The following is a 13,989-nucleotide window of genomic DNA, read 5'->3' as shown; positions in this document are numbered from 1 at the left end:
AAGCAATACTAAAAATAATGAATAATGAAACAAATTAACGAAAAAATAATAATAATATATAGGTACTATTATGTATAATCGAATAGAATTACCCTCTACGTAGTATATGATATATATCTATTTATTTATTTATTTATTTATTTATTAGGTGTAATATAGTAATTGATTGAAATAATTGTTAGCCCTGAAAAGGGCTGTTGTATATCGATGCGTGCCGTGTGTAATCTTCGCGTCTTCATCGTCGTCGTCGTCGTCGTCGTCGAACGTCGATCGAGTTAGACACAAACATACATTATTTATTATAAGATGATGATGATTAGGTGACTGGCACACACACACATGGTTGGTTCGTTTTAATATATTTGTATGTATTTTTAAATCATTGTGTGCTGCTGCTGTTGTACCCAATGAATCACTTCTTCGAAGCGGCGGACGCTTTTTTGGCCGAAGGTTTCGTTTTAGGCGTCGAGGCGGTGGCCTTTTTCGGTTTAGGCGCTTTCGGTTTCTTTGTTGGTGGTTTAGCTGTCTTCTTAGCTTTCGGCGCGCTCTTGGCGGCCGCAGCTTTAGCGCTCGCTCCAGACTTCCTAGCAGCGGCGGCGGGCTTCTTTTTCGCGGCGGCGGCGGCTCTTTTCTCCTTTACCGAAACTGCGGCGGTTGCGGCAACCGAAGATTTACCTTTCGACGGCGATGAAGCTGACGCTGCGGCCGCTTTCTTTCCGGCCCTGCCGGCAGCCGCCCCCGAAGAAGTCGAAGCGGCACCACCGGCGCCGGCCCCTCCCTTTTTGTTGCTGCTGCCGCCTTTAGACGCTGCCGAAGCGGAAGCGGACGAAGCGTTGCCCTTTGCTGCCCTTACGGAACTGCCACCGGACGCACCACCAGATCCGGAACCGGGTTTCTTCGAAGCGGAGGTCTTCGATTCCAGTTTAAAAGATCCGGAAGCTCCCTTGCCTTTAGTCTGTATTAGAGTACCGGATTCGACGGCGTTCTTCAGATACTTTCTTATGAACGGTGCTAATTTTTCAGCATCCACCTTGTACTGGGCCGCTATGTATTTCTTGATTGCTTGTAAAGATGAGCCGCTGCGCTCCTTGAGTTCGGCAATAGCGCTGTTCACCATTTCCGACGTCTTCGGATGGCTCGGTTTGGCTTTAGGTTTCTTAGCGCCCGCGGAAGCACCACCACTCGCGGATGTTTTTGGTTTTTTGACGGGTGTAGCCGGAGCTGGAGTTTCAGTCGCAACAGCGGTATCTGCCATCGTTGATGATTATATTATTATTGTTGTTGTACACGCACACACAAAACACAAGAGATTCCAATATTATTATTAAGCACAGGCAGAATAATGAATCGGAAAAATGAAAAATGTTTACACCTTACAGATGTCGCCACGATCGGTTAGTTTTGAACCCGCGCCGATCTGTTACCGTAACGAGAACGCTAAAAACGCGATACGTTTTCGTGTACCAATTCTTGAAACTTTTCACTAACACATCTCACGTCTTTTGTATTTTTTTCGATATTATTAAAGACACGTAATTATTCTATCGAATTTAGATTAAACTACACGAATCCTTGAATCTACTGATGTACGATTCGTTATGATCCGATCGTATTATAAAATAATATTAAACTTTTAACAACGCTATCTCGTCGATTGCACAGGTAGTGTTAACTTTATTATGATATTTTACATATAAAACGAATAATAATTATATATTTAATGAATAATATATAACCCTCTTCGTATACTTTTAAGGTTGAACATATTTTTTTATGAAATATAAAAGTTTTCATAGGTTAAAATGATGATCAATCGAGAGGTACGTAAAACAGATTCAAACTTTCAAGTTTCGGAACGCGCGAGCGGAATGTTCTATTCTGGTTGCTTGTAAAGTTTTTTTTTTTTCTTTTTCTTTTAACAATTTTTTTTTTTAATATATATATATATATATATATTAAGTACCTATGTACAATGAGATTTCACGCTATCAATATAAATCAACAATTATAATGATAATAATAAAAATGTTGTACATACCTATACTGTCTTAAATACGCATTTACGTGGTGCTAAAAGGACTAGAAATAAACGAAAATTTTTGCACGCGACGACTGCACTATACTAAAGTTTTAATAAAACTAGTTATATATCTTACTAATAATATAAAATAATAAATAATGATTTGTACTATTAGGTCGGACACGTACCTGTACTAATTGCATCCATGTGAGTTTTCTTCTGTTTGAAACTAATATAGTCAAGTAAAAGAATAAATAAAGTAAAAAGAATATATATATTTTATTTTAATAATAAAATTAACCTAATGAATCGGGAAAAAAAAGGCAAGTTTTCTCATAATAGATAAAAATGCGGCCCTGAAAAGGGCCTTTGTTTGTTTGTATTCGAGAACGAAAAATTTAATAATAATTAAACGAACCAACGTCACTTGCGATTGATTTACAACATCAACGACAGCAAAAAGTTCTTGAAACATGTTTCTAGATGGTCCACGTCGTGTGTTGCTTGCTTGCTGTCACCGCTGTTGTCAGTTGTCAGTCATTGCTCGGTTGTCCGTGTAATTAAAAAAGAAATTGAATCGTTCTCGAGACAAAAAATAAAAATAAAAAAAATCGTCGATGAAACTTCTTTAACCGCCGAAACCGTACAGGGTGCGACCTTGGCGTTTCAGAGCGTACACAACATCCATAGCGGTGACGGTCTTCCTCTTGGCGTGTTCGGTGTATGTGACAGCGTCGCGGATCACGTTTTCGAGGAACACTTTGAGAACGCCGCGGGTCTCTTCGTATATAAGACCGGAGATACGTTTCACTCCACCTCTGCGAGCCAAACGACGGATAGCCGGTTTCGTGATGCCCTGGATGTTATCACGCAACACCTTCCTGTGACGTTTAGCGCCCCCCTTTCCAAGACCTTTGCCTCCTTTACCGCGACCGGTCATCTTGACGAACTTCTCGGTTTGTGTTTTGTATTAGTAGCAGTAGTAGCAGCAGACTTTAACGCGTTGCGCGACGAACGACGAATGAGCCTCCGAAAATTTTTTTTTTTTTTTTTTTTTTTTTCCTACCTAAGCTGATAGCCCTAGCGGCTATATCAGCGTAACCCTAACTTTAGTAGGTGAGCTCACGGGGCTCAAACCTGACGATGTTGCTAACACGAACCCTAGCAAGAGTCGTGCTTCGCAGAATCTACCACCGGATCGGAAACGCGACCCACTGAGAAGATCCGGCGAGAAACTCAGTGGGCTGTGTCTGAGAGTTAATTTACTCGTCGAGCCCTTCGTCGCAAGCGACGGGTTCGACGAGAACGGTGACCGGTGCTTGAAGTACCTAAAAGCACCGTTAGTGGATCGGGAGGATCCGAGATGACGTGTTTTGGGCGACGTCGACTGCTTTCCATTCTGTCCACAGGATCGGGAATGTAGTTACCGGCGGCCACGATGAGAGGGTTCTCGTGTCGTGCCGCTTTATCGAAGTGGCGCATGGACGCCGACTGAAGATACTTACTGATGGACTCTAAGTCCAGGTCGTCATGGAGGTCGACGTTCCTGACGAACCACGGGGCTCCGACGGCTATCCTGCAAAAACGGGATTGAATGATTTGAAAGGATTTTAAGTGTATGCGGGCCGCGTGAGCGAACACTACACTTGCATAGGTCATGACGGGGCGTATGCAAGTTTTGTAGAGTGTCACCTTATTTCTAAGGGACATTTTACTTCGCCTACATATCATCGGGTAGAGACGTCCTAGGATGAAGGCGGCACGGTCGCGTACCGTCTTGATGTGGGGGCGGAATGTCATCCTACTGTCGAGGGTGACGCCTAAATATTTGACCTTCGGGGCCCACGGTATGGGCTGGTCGAACATCGTGATTGGGCGAACGGCGGGGGCGGGGGTGTTGACGCGCCTAGTCGGGAGAGGGATGCTCAGCGTGGTGTTCGGAGGGCAGGGCGACCCCTTTTGAAGAGCACCGCTGTGCTTTTCGTGGGGTTAATGTCGATGCGCCACTTCCGGAACCACTGTCCCATGGTGGTAGCTGCGGTCTGAAGTCGTCGATGAAGCAACGCCTTCTTCCTACACGAGTAGTAGATGGCGGTGTCATCGGCGAAGAGCGCCAGATGGGTCTCCGGAGACCGGGGTATATCGTTGATATACAAACTGAATAGTAACGGGGAGAGGGCGGAGCCTTGCGGGACTCCGGCTGTGACGTGACGGGGCCGGGAACGCGTTCCCTCGACTCGATATCGGAACGAACGGTTCGACAAGTAGTCTCGTATGATGAGCACGAGCCTGTCTGGCACTCCCATGTTATACAGTTTGTATATCAAACCGTTGTGCCAGACTTTGTCGAACGCCTTCGCTATATCGAAGAAGAGGGCTCCTGTCGGAATGGGTTTCCGCCTGTTCAGCCCTAGTAAGATGTGCTCCGTGAGGCGGTGCACTTGATGGACGCACGAGTGTCTGGCGCGGAATCCAACTGCTCGTCTATCAGAATTTTGTTCGCGGATACGAAGTCCCAGAGGCGTTTACGAAGGAGCCGTTCGTATAGTTTGCCTATCGCCGGGAGGAGACTGATGGGGCGGTAACTCGCGGTTTCGTTCTTCGGTTTGCCCGGCTTGTGTATGCCGATAACGTCCGCTTCTTTCCACGCCGCGGGAAAGATGCAGTTCGTCATAGCAGCATTTAATATGGTGGCCAACATCGTTATCAGTTGGGCTGGTAACAGTTTAAGCGCGCGGTTGCGGATGCCGTCGGAGCCGGGAGCTTTCCGTGGTTGTAGGCTATCGATCGCCTCCTTGACCTCGGAAGTGGTAATGGGGGGTAACGCGTCCGAGGGCGGCAGGGAAGCTCTGCGCTCGACCTCCCTGTCGACGAACTCGGTGTGTTCGGGATCCGCGTGTTGAGTGCTGGTGGTGCACTGCTCTTGCAGTGCATCGGCCAGCAACTCTGCCTTGTCATCGTCATCGTAAGCCGGTGATTGGCCTGAGGGGCGTACGAGAGGCGGCATAGTGGCTATAGTTTCGGACTTGAGGGTCCTAGCTGACTAGCTACTACTACTGGCGACTGCCAGTATGCTTGGTGAGTGGGCGCGAGTTCTTCTAAATAACTATCCCAGTTTTCGTTTCGGGCGTCGCTTAAGCGGGATTTGACCTCCCGCTGTAAGCGACGCATCCGAGTCCGGTTTGAATCCGTGGGATATCGATCGTAGGCCCGGATTGCCGCGTTTCTGATTCTAACGAGGTCCCTAAGATCGGGGGAAAGTCTGATGCGGTGGAAGCAGTCCTCCACATCGACTTGTTTCGAAGATCTTATGATCGCCGTCGAGACGTGATCAGTGAAGATGTTTATGGATTCTACGGTATCCTCGGGGGGTGGGGTTGAATCCGGGCCGCAAGGGAGGATTGGTGGAGCGGTGTCAGCTAAGCACGTGCCCAGCTTCTTCCAATCCACCATGGTCCTCGTATCTGGTTCGCGGTTGAGTGGGCGACCGAGCTGCATGACGACAGGTCGGTGGTCTGAGTCGAGTTCTGACATTGCCTCGATGGAGCGTAAGCGCAGAGTTACGTTCCTCAGCAGTGCCAGATCTATTGTGCTCGGACGACGCGCGGCGTTGTACGGATAGTACGTGGGGGTCGGGGGGTTGAATATTTCGAATGTGAGGTCGTCTATGAACGCGTCGAGACGCCTACCGTTCACATTCGTGCGATGGCAGTTCCACCTAGTGTGGTGGCAATTTAAATCGCCTGCCAGGATGACCGCGTCCCCCATACCGAACAGTGTCTCGAGGTCACTGCTCAGGAGGGGTTTGTCAGGGGGGAGATAAACGGATGCGATGACGATCGGCTGGTGTCCCGTCAGCGCGATGCGGCACACTGACGCCTCGATATGTAAGAGCGAGGGAGTATCGAGAGGGACGCAGTGCAGGGCCCTCCTATAGTAAATGACAGTCCCGCCCTTGCGGGTGGAGAGTCTGTCATTCCTAACCATGACGTAATTCGCGACTTTGGGGTCGCGACGCGAGGGCTTTAGGAAGGTCTCCTGCACCAGAAGGATGTCGATGAGATTGTCACGTAGAAACTCATAAACCTGGTCGCGCTGACGCGCGAGTCCGTTAGCATTGTAGAATGCTAACTTCAAAGCATGGGGTTTTAATCTCGCGTTGCACGCCATTGATTACCGGTAATCAAACCAGCGTGCGCTGGACGGACTCGATGACGTCGATGTATTCGAACGTCGCGTTTAGGCGGTCTTCGGCCGTGACCGCTCTGCGCATGGCGTCGGCGAACGCACGCATGCGGTCGATATTTATCGCGGCGATGTAGTCGCGAATAATTGTAAAGTCGTTTACAGCAGGCCGCGCGGGGCCGGGGCGAGGCGCGGGACCGAGCGCGAGGGCGGGGCGCGGCGCGAGCAGGGGCTGGGGTGCGGGTGGTTTCCCTGCCAACGTGAGCGGCAGCGGTTTTGCCCACGCGGAGACGGTGGGCACCGGTGCCGGTACGAAGGCAGGTTTCGGCGCGCGGGGCGCCGAAGTCTTTGGGCCGACGGTTTTAGATGGCGCGTTGGCCAGACGCTTCCGCGGGGCCTTGGGGCATCCGCGGTAGTTGGCTGTGTGGCCCTGCTTCTGGCAGAGCACACAGCTCGGCGGTTCGGTCGCGGTCTCTTTGACCCGCGAACAGTCGGCTGTCGCGTGGTCACCGAGGCACTTCACACACCGCGGACGCGCGTGGCAGTTGCGCGCGGAGTGGCCATACAGTTGGCACCTATGGCACTGACCGGGAGTGCCTTTTTTGTGTGGGGCCTCGACGGTGACCCCTGATAACCCGCAAACGGTGCGGAGGCTTGAGGCAACTCGTTTGCCTTCGGCGGTTGGTTCTAGCGCGACGAGAACCATGTTGTATGCGAATTTATCGCGCCCGCTGTGCATACGGTGCACACTTATGATCGGGTACGTTTGCCTTATTAGGTCTTCCTTGATTAGCTCGACGTCGAGCTCTTTTGGTACTCCGCGTATTACTACGCGGAGCTCGCGGTCCTCCTGGAGTGCATAGGTGTGGTATCCTATGCTCTCCTTTCGGAGGTAAGAAGTGAGGGCCCTATGGTCGCCCGGCGTTGCGACCTTAATTTGAATCCCGTGCGCGAGATTACGCGCTTGGGAGTAGTTGATTTTGTTGGCCGTAAGGGCCTGGGATACCCGGTTCCACGCGGATTTTTCGCGTAGGATTACGGGCGGGGGCGCGACGATTTTGTTGACGGGCGCGGGTTTCGGCGACGGAGTTGCGCGGCGAGGGGAGTCGGGTGAGACCACGACTTTAGGACGCGACGCGTTCGCGGCCTTGGGCTGTTTTGGCGCCGTGGACGGTTCCACGGCACGGGCGCGTTTTTTGGCACGCGTGACTGTTTTGAACCCATCGGAGGTTCCAGGCTGCGGGCTCGTCGCGGACTCGAAGTCCATCTCCGATCCGGTATCGGAGTCTGAACCGGAGTTGACGATTGACGACGCGACGGACGAGATCGGTGTAAACGTCGCGGGTGCGTTAGGCGCCTCGTTGGCGCTAGGCGCTTCATGAGTCGCTACGTGGATACGTGCGCTCGAAATGGATTTGGGGGCGGGGCATGTTTGCGCGGCTTTGAACGACGCGGCGAGGGACGCGGGCGGGGGGGAACTTGCGCGGGCGGCCCTGTAAGCCGCGAATTCGGCCGTGAGGTTTGATAGCACCGGGTACTTCTCGGCAAGTAACCCGAGAAACCCTAGTAGCTCTTCTTCCATTTTTTCCGGTATTTTTTGCCCGGGGGGGGCGTCCCCGGGACTTAAGGCACACTCGCCGAAAGGCGAGTCCCCTGAGTAGGAGTTCACCCCCTGCGCTTTACCAGCAACAAGGGGGGGGAGTGCCTTTGCCGTGAAAACGGCAGTCGGCTGGGGATTGGGGTGGAAGTTGGGAGGGTGGGGCCCCACTGGGTTGTGAGTGCCACAACAAGCGGTGATCGCAGTGGGGGTTCAGTCTTTAAAAAGACTGTTTTGCACGCCGAATAGATAAATAAATTTAATAATGAAATGAGTGGATGATAAATGAGTTGTCGTTTCGAGTGCAAAACTACGAACACGAAATACGCTTTACCGATTCAAGGTCGCGATGCCAGCGACAGAGCGTCCGGAATGCAAAACAACGTCGACGACAATGTCGTGCAATCCAAACACACGATCGCGACAGCAGCGACAATTTCTCGGGAAAACGCGTCCGGGCTCAACCGTGTTGCGATCGGAACTGCGCCTCCGAAAATTTTTTTTTTTTTTTTTTTCCTACCTAAGCTGATAGCCCTATCGGCTATTTCAGCGTAACCTAACTTTAGTAGGTGAGCTCTCGGGGCTCAAACCTGACGATGTTGCTAACACGAACCCTAGCAAGAGTCGTGCTTCGCAGAATCTACCACCGGATCGGAAACGCGACCCACTGAGAAGATCCGGCGAGAAACTCAGTGGGCTGTGTCTGAGAGTTAATTTGCTCGTCGAGCCCTTCGTCGCAAGCGACGGGTTCGACGAGAACGGTGACCGGTGCTTGAAGTACCTAAAAGCACCGTTAGTGGATCAGGAGGATCCGAGATGACGTGTTTAGGGCGACGTCGACTGCTTTCCATTCTGTCCGCAGGATCGGGAATGTAGTTACCGGCGGCCACGATGAGAGGGTTCTCGTGTCGTGCCGCTTTATCGAAGTGGCGCATGGACGCCGACTGAAGATACTTACTGATGGACTCTAAGTCCAGGTCGTCATGGAGGTCGACGTTCCTGACGAACCACGGGGCTCCGACGGCTATCCTGCAAAAACGGGATTGAATAATTTGAAAGGATTTTAAGTGTATGCGGGCCGCGTGAGCGAACACTACACTTGCATAGGTCATGACGGGGCGTATGCAAGTTTTGTAGAGTGTCACCTTATTTCTAAGGGACATTTTACTTCGCCTACATATCATCGGGTAGAGACGTCCTAGGATGAAGGCGGCACGATCGCGTACCGTCTTGATGTGGGGGCGGAATGTCATCCTACTGTCGAGGGTGACGCCTAAATATTTGACCTTCGGGGCCCACGGTATGGGTTGGTCGTACATCGTGATTGGGCGAACGGCGGGGGCGGGGGTGTTGACGCGCCTAGTCGGGAGAGGGATGCTCAGCGTGGTGTTCGGAGGGCGACCCCTTTTGAAGAGCACCGCTGTGCTTTTCGTGGGGTTAATGTCGATGCGCCACTTCCGGAACCACTGTCCCATGGTGGTAGCTGCGGTCTGAAGTCGTCGATGAAGCAACGCCTTCTTCCTACACGAGTAGTAGATGGCGGTGTCATCGGCGAAGAGCGCCAGATGGGTCTCCGGAGACCGGGGTATATCGTTGATATACAAACTGAATAGTAACGGGGAGAGGGCGGAGCCTTGCGGGACTCCGGCTGTGACGTGACGGGGCCGGGAACGCGTTCCCTCGACTCGATATCGGAACGAACGGTTCGACAAGTAGTCTCGTATGATGAGCACGAGTCTGTCTGGCACTCCCATGTTATACAGTTTGTATATCAAACCGTTGTGCCAGACTTTGTCGAACGCCTTCGCTATATCGAAGAAGAGGGCTCCTGTCGGAATGGGTTTCCGCCTGTTCAGCCCTAGTAAGATGTGCTCCGTGAGGCGGTGCACTTGATGGACGCACGAGTGTCTGGCGCGGAATCCAAACTGCTCGTCTATCAGAATTTTGTTCGCGGATACGAAGTCCCAGAGGCGTTTACGAAGGAGCCGTTCGTATAGTTTGCCTATCGCCGGGAGGAGACTGATGGGGCGGTAACTCGCGGTTTCGTTCTTCGGTTTGCCCGGCTTGTGTATGCCGATAACGTCCGCTTCTTTCCACGCCGCGGGAAAGATGCAGTTCGTCATAGCAGCATTTAATATGGTGGCCAACATCGTTATCAGTTGGGCTGGTAACAATTTAAGCGCGCGGTTGCGGATGCCGTCGGAGCCGGGAGCTTTCCGTGGTTGTAGGCTATCGATCGCCTCCTTGACCTCGGAAGTGGTAATGGGGGGTAACGCGTCCGAGGGCGGCAGGGAAGCTCTGCGCTCGACCTCCCTGTCGACGAACTCGGTGTGTTCGGGGTCCGCGTGTTGAGTGCTGGTGGTGCACTGCTCTTGCAGTGCATCGGCCAGCAACTCTGCCTTGTCATCGTCATCGTAAGCCGGTGGTTGGCCTGAGGGGCGTACGAGAGGCGGCATAGTGGCTATAGTTTCGGACTTGAGGGTCCTAGCTAGTTGCCAGTATGCTTGGTGAGTGGGCGCGAGTTCTTCTAAATAACTATCCCAGTTTTCGTTTCGGGCGTCGCTTAAGCGGGATTTGACCTCCCGCTGTAAGCGACGCATCCGAGTCCGGTTTGAATCCGTGGGATATCGATCGTAGGCCCGGATTGCCGCGTTTCTAATTCTAACGAGGTCTCTAAGTTCGGGGGAAAGTCTGATGCGGTGGAAGCAGTCCTCCACATCGACTTGTTTCGAGGATCTTATGATCGCCGTCGAGACGTGATCAGTGAAGATGTTTATGGATTCGACGGTATCCTCGGGGGATGGAGTTGAATCCGGGCCGCAAGGGAGGATTGGTGGAGCGGTGTCAGCTAAGCACGTGCCCAGCTTCTTCCAATCCACCATGGTCCTCGTATCTGGTTCGCGGTTGAGTGGTCGACCGAGCTGCATGACGACAGGTCGGTGGTCTGAGTCGAGTTCTGACATTGCCTCGATGGAGCGTAAGCGCAGAGTTACGTTCCTCAGCAGTGCCAGATCTATTGTGCTCGGACGACGCGCGGCGTTGTACGGATAGCACGTGGGGGTCGGGGGGTTGAATACTTCGAATGTGAGGTCGTCTATGAACGCGTCGAGACGCCTACCGTTCACATTCGTGCGATGGCAGTTCCACCTAGTGTGGTGGCAATTTAAATCGCCTGCCAGGATGACCGCGTCCCCCATACCGAACAGTGTCTCGAGGTCACTGCTCAGGAGGGGTTTGTCAGGGGGGAGATAAACGGATGCGATGACGATCGGCTGGTGTCCCGTCAGCGCGATGCGGCACACTGACGCCTCGATATGTAAGAGCGAGGGCTCCGAAAATTACGTTCGGACCTATATTTATACGCTGCGCCTGTGCGCGCAACCACGGACGATTCTTTGAACGTTGTAAAGCGACGCGGGGAGGGAGGGGGGGGGGTAATATTCACAACGACGTTGTCTTCTTAGTTTATCGAATCGAACGTTTGAATACAATTTACTATATCACATTTATATCTGAGTATATATATTATTTATATATATTATTTATTTATATATTTACGTTCAACGTATATTTAATTTAATACGACTACGGTATATGTTATCGTAATACATAATATAATATATTATACAATGAAACGGGTAAGTTAAAAATAATAATAATAAATAACAGTAGGCAGTGTGTATTCTGTTATATGAATGAATTGCGGCCCTGAAAAGGGCCTTTTTTGTTTCTTCATAATAAAATCAGCATCGCGAGACGGCGTAGTAAATTAAATAATAACACACATCCATCAATCAATCAATCAATTAATTTGGTCATCAACAAATAATTTACGCACGTTCACCTCTGATTCTGCGGGCGAGCTGTATGTCTTTTGGCATTATTGTCACACGTTTCGCGTGAATAGCGCAAAGGTTCGTGTCCTCGAAGAGACCGACCAGATACGCCTCGCTGGCTTCCTGCAGGGCCATCACCGCCGAACTCTGAAAACGGAGATCGGTCTTGAAATCTTGAGCTATCTCACGGACGAGACGCTGGAAAGGCAGTTTGCGAATCAAGAGTTCCGTGCTCTTCTGGTAACGACGAATCTCACGAAGGGCGACCGTCCCGGGCCTGTAACGATGAGGCTTCTTGACACCTCCTGTTGCCGGTGCGCTCTTACGAGCGGCCTTGGTCGCCAATTGCTTGCGAGGAGCTTTACCTCCGGTCGACTTACGAGCAGTCTGTTTGGTACGCGCCATTTCGAGACGACGAGTTCACGACGTAAACGTACGAGTAATAGATAGGTAGGTAAGTAAGTAAACGATAATACGTCCGCGTCCGCGCGCTACGAACGAACGAGATACACTAAAAATGTCGGCAAGCAAGAGGGGTCGTCGTACCCCCTGTCGGGGGCACGGAACGGGCCTCGGGGCAAACCCCACTGCCCGGGACGAAGCTCCCTGCCACATAGGGCAGGGGTGAAATAATGCAGGGAGGTTTTGGGGATAGGTACGCTGCTCGCAGCGTGCACGGCTGCACCACATCGACAAAACATATATACTTATACATAATACGATGGGCTTGAATGGCTCCAGGGATGACGCCCGGCAGCAGGATCCTCCGGCGTCGTGTTGTCCTCTGCTTCCTAAAGCTAAATATATATATATATATATATATATATATATATATATATATATATTTTTTTTTTTTTTTTTTTTTTTTTTTTTTTTTTTTTTTTTTCTTACTCACTAACTACAACTAACCTAAAACTAACTAAACTACTATATACATACAGGGACAACAGTCAGCAGCTACGAGGGGCCCGCCACCGGTCCCATGCCGCGGCCCCGCCTCTACAAATCAGAGGGGGAGCCGCGGCACTAGTTTGGCGCTCACCCGCTCCGGGCTCCCCAGAAGGGGAAGACCGTCACGGGGAGGGGCCGACTTAAAACACTCCCCAAACGGGGGAGTGGTCCACCCTCGGGGGTGGAAAATGGGTCCCCATAGGGGGGCACCCCAACAATGTGGGGGGAAGTGACGAGTGTGGACAGCTCAGTCCCATGGGGGCACTCATTATGAGCACTCCCATATCACTCCGATTAAGCCGACTATCTTACCATAGCCGGGGGTTCCAGTAGCTCCCTTGGTAGCGCCAGACCATCAGGTGGTCTAGCGTGCAAGGGAGCTAAATTGTGGAGATGCTCGTGGGGTCCACCGTCAGCCCGCTCGTAAAGATTACGAGCTAGCCTCCGGATGAACTCCTCAAGCGACTCCACATCCAGATCCCGGGCGATTACGGCATTACTGACGTAACGCCCTGCTCCGACTATCGTGCGAAGAGCCAGATTCTGCTGGGCCTGTAACTTCACCCGCGTGACTTGCGGGATGAGGTGATACCAGGCCGCAGCTGCGTACGTGATACGGGAACGGACATACGTCTTATAAATGCCGAGCTTAGTCCTGACCGGCAACCTGGAGGCCAACACCGGCCGGAGGAGGAATCTCGCGTAGCGAGCCGCCGCCAACGCCGACGTGGCGTGGGCGGTCATCCTCAAACTCCGGTCGATATCGACCCCCAAGTACCGGACGCTGGATCTAAACTCGACATTAGCGCCACGGAGACTGAGCTGTCCCGGGACGACTGTTGTGCGGACTGGACCGAAGAGAATAGCCGCAGTCTTCCCCACGTTGACCGCGACCCTCCATCGGTCCAGCCACTGGGGCAGTAAGTCCAATAACCTCTGCATCCTCGAAATGGCCGCAGAGGGGAAGTTGGATGACGCGAAGTAGGCGCTGTCGTCGGCAAACAGCGCCAACTTCACGTCGGCTTCCCACGCTTGGAGGTTGCCCTCGAGCGTGGGAATATCGTTGGTATAGAGAGCGTAGAGGAATGGTGCATTCCGATAGAGGCACCCGTCACGCGCGGACGTGCTCATCGACCACTCGATCGCCCGGCCTTTGTTCGCCCGGCTTTTGTTAGCCCGGCCATTGTTCGCGCGGCCTGTGTTCGTGGTACATCTGCCGACTAAGTGCTCTTCCTGGAAGTTTTTATTTGTTTTGTTTCCTTTTGTTATTTCTGTGTTCGTGGTACATCTGCCGACAAACTGTCTTCCTGGAAGTGTTTAATTCCATTTCTTTTTGTTATTTCCGTTTTGTTGTAATTTTTCTTTGTCCTGCAGTAATCGTGCCGCATCGCCACCTGTGT

General features: G+C 51.7%; 2 protein-coding genes across 3 annotated transcripts; both read right to left on the bottom strand.

Annotated features, from left to right (window-relative positions):
- Positions 1–342: 342 nt before the first annotated feature.
- On the bottom strand, positions 343–2,293 carry LOC134201304 (histone H1-like). Its single transcript, XM_062675821.1, has one exon. The coding sequence runs from the start codon at positions 1,253–1,255 to the stop codon at positions 413–415; it is 843 nt and encodes a 280-aa protein (XP_062531805.1). The 5' UTR covers positions 1,256–2,293; the 3' UTR covers positions 343–412.
- A 95-nt stretch (positions 2,294–2,388) lies between these two features.
- H4-l (histone H4-like protein) lies at positions 2,389–12,170 on the bottom strand. Of its 2 annotated transcripts, XM_062675500.1 has the most exons (2): positions 11,711–12,170; positions 2,389–2,972 (listed from the first exon to the last, which is right to left on the bottom strand). In XM_062675500.1, exons 1-2 carry the CDS (start codon positions 12,041–12,043, stop codon positions 2,649–2,651), a joined length of 657 nt encoding a protein of 218 aa, XP_062531484.1. In that variant the 5' UTR covers positions 12,044–12,170; the 3' UTR covers positions 2,389–2,648. The 2 variants fall into 2 exon arrangements, with proteins under 2 accessions (XP_062531484.1, NP_001153669.1); NM_001160197.1 differs by lacking the exon at positions 11,711–12,170 and having other exon boundaries at positions 2,649–2,960.
- Positions 12,171–13,989: the final 1,819 nt, after the last annotated feature.

This window comes from Bombyx mori, chromosome 24 (assembly GCF_030269925.1).
Source record: "Bombyx mori chromosome 24, ASM3026992v2".
Classification (NCBI taxonomy): Eukaryota; Metazoa; Arthropoda; class Insecta; order Lepidoptera; family Bombycidae; genus Bombyx; species Bombyx mori.
Note: the sequence above shows the minus strand (reverse complement) of the source record. Positions and strands in the feature narration are given on the sequence as shown.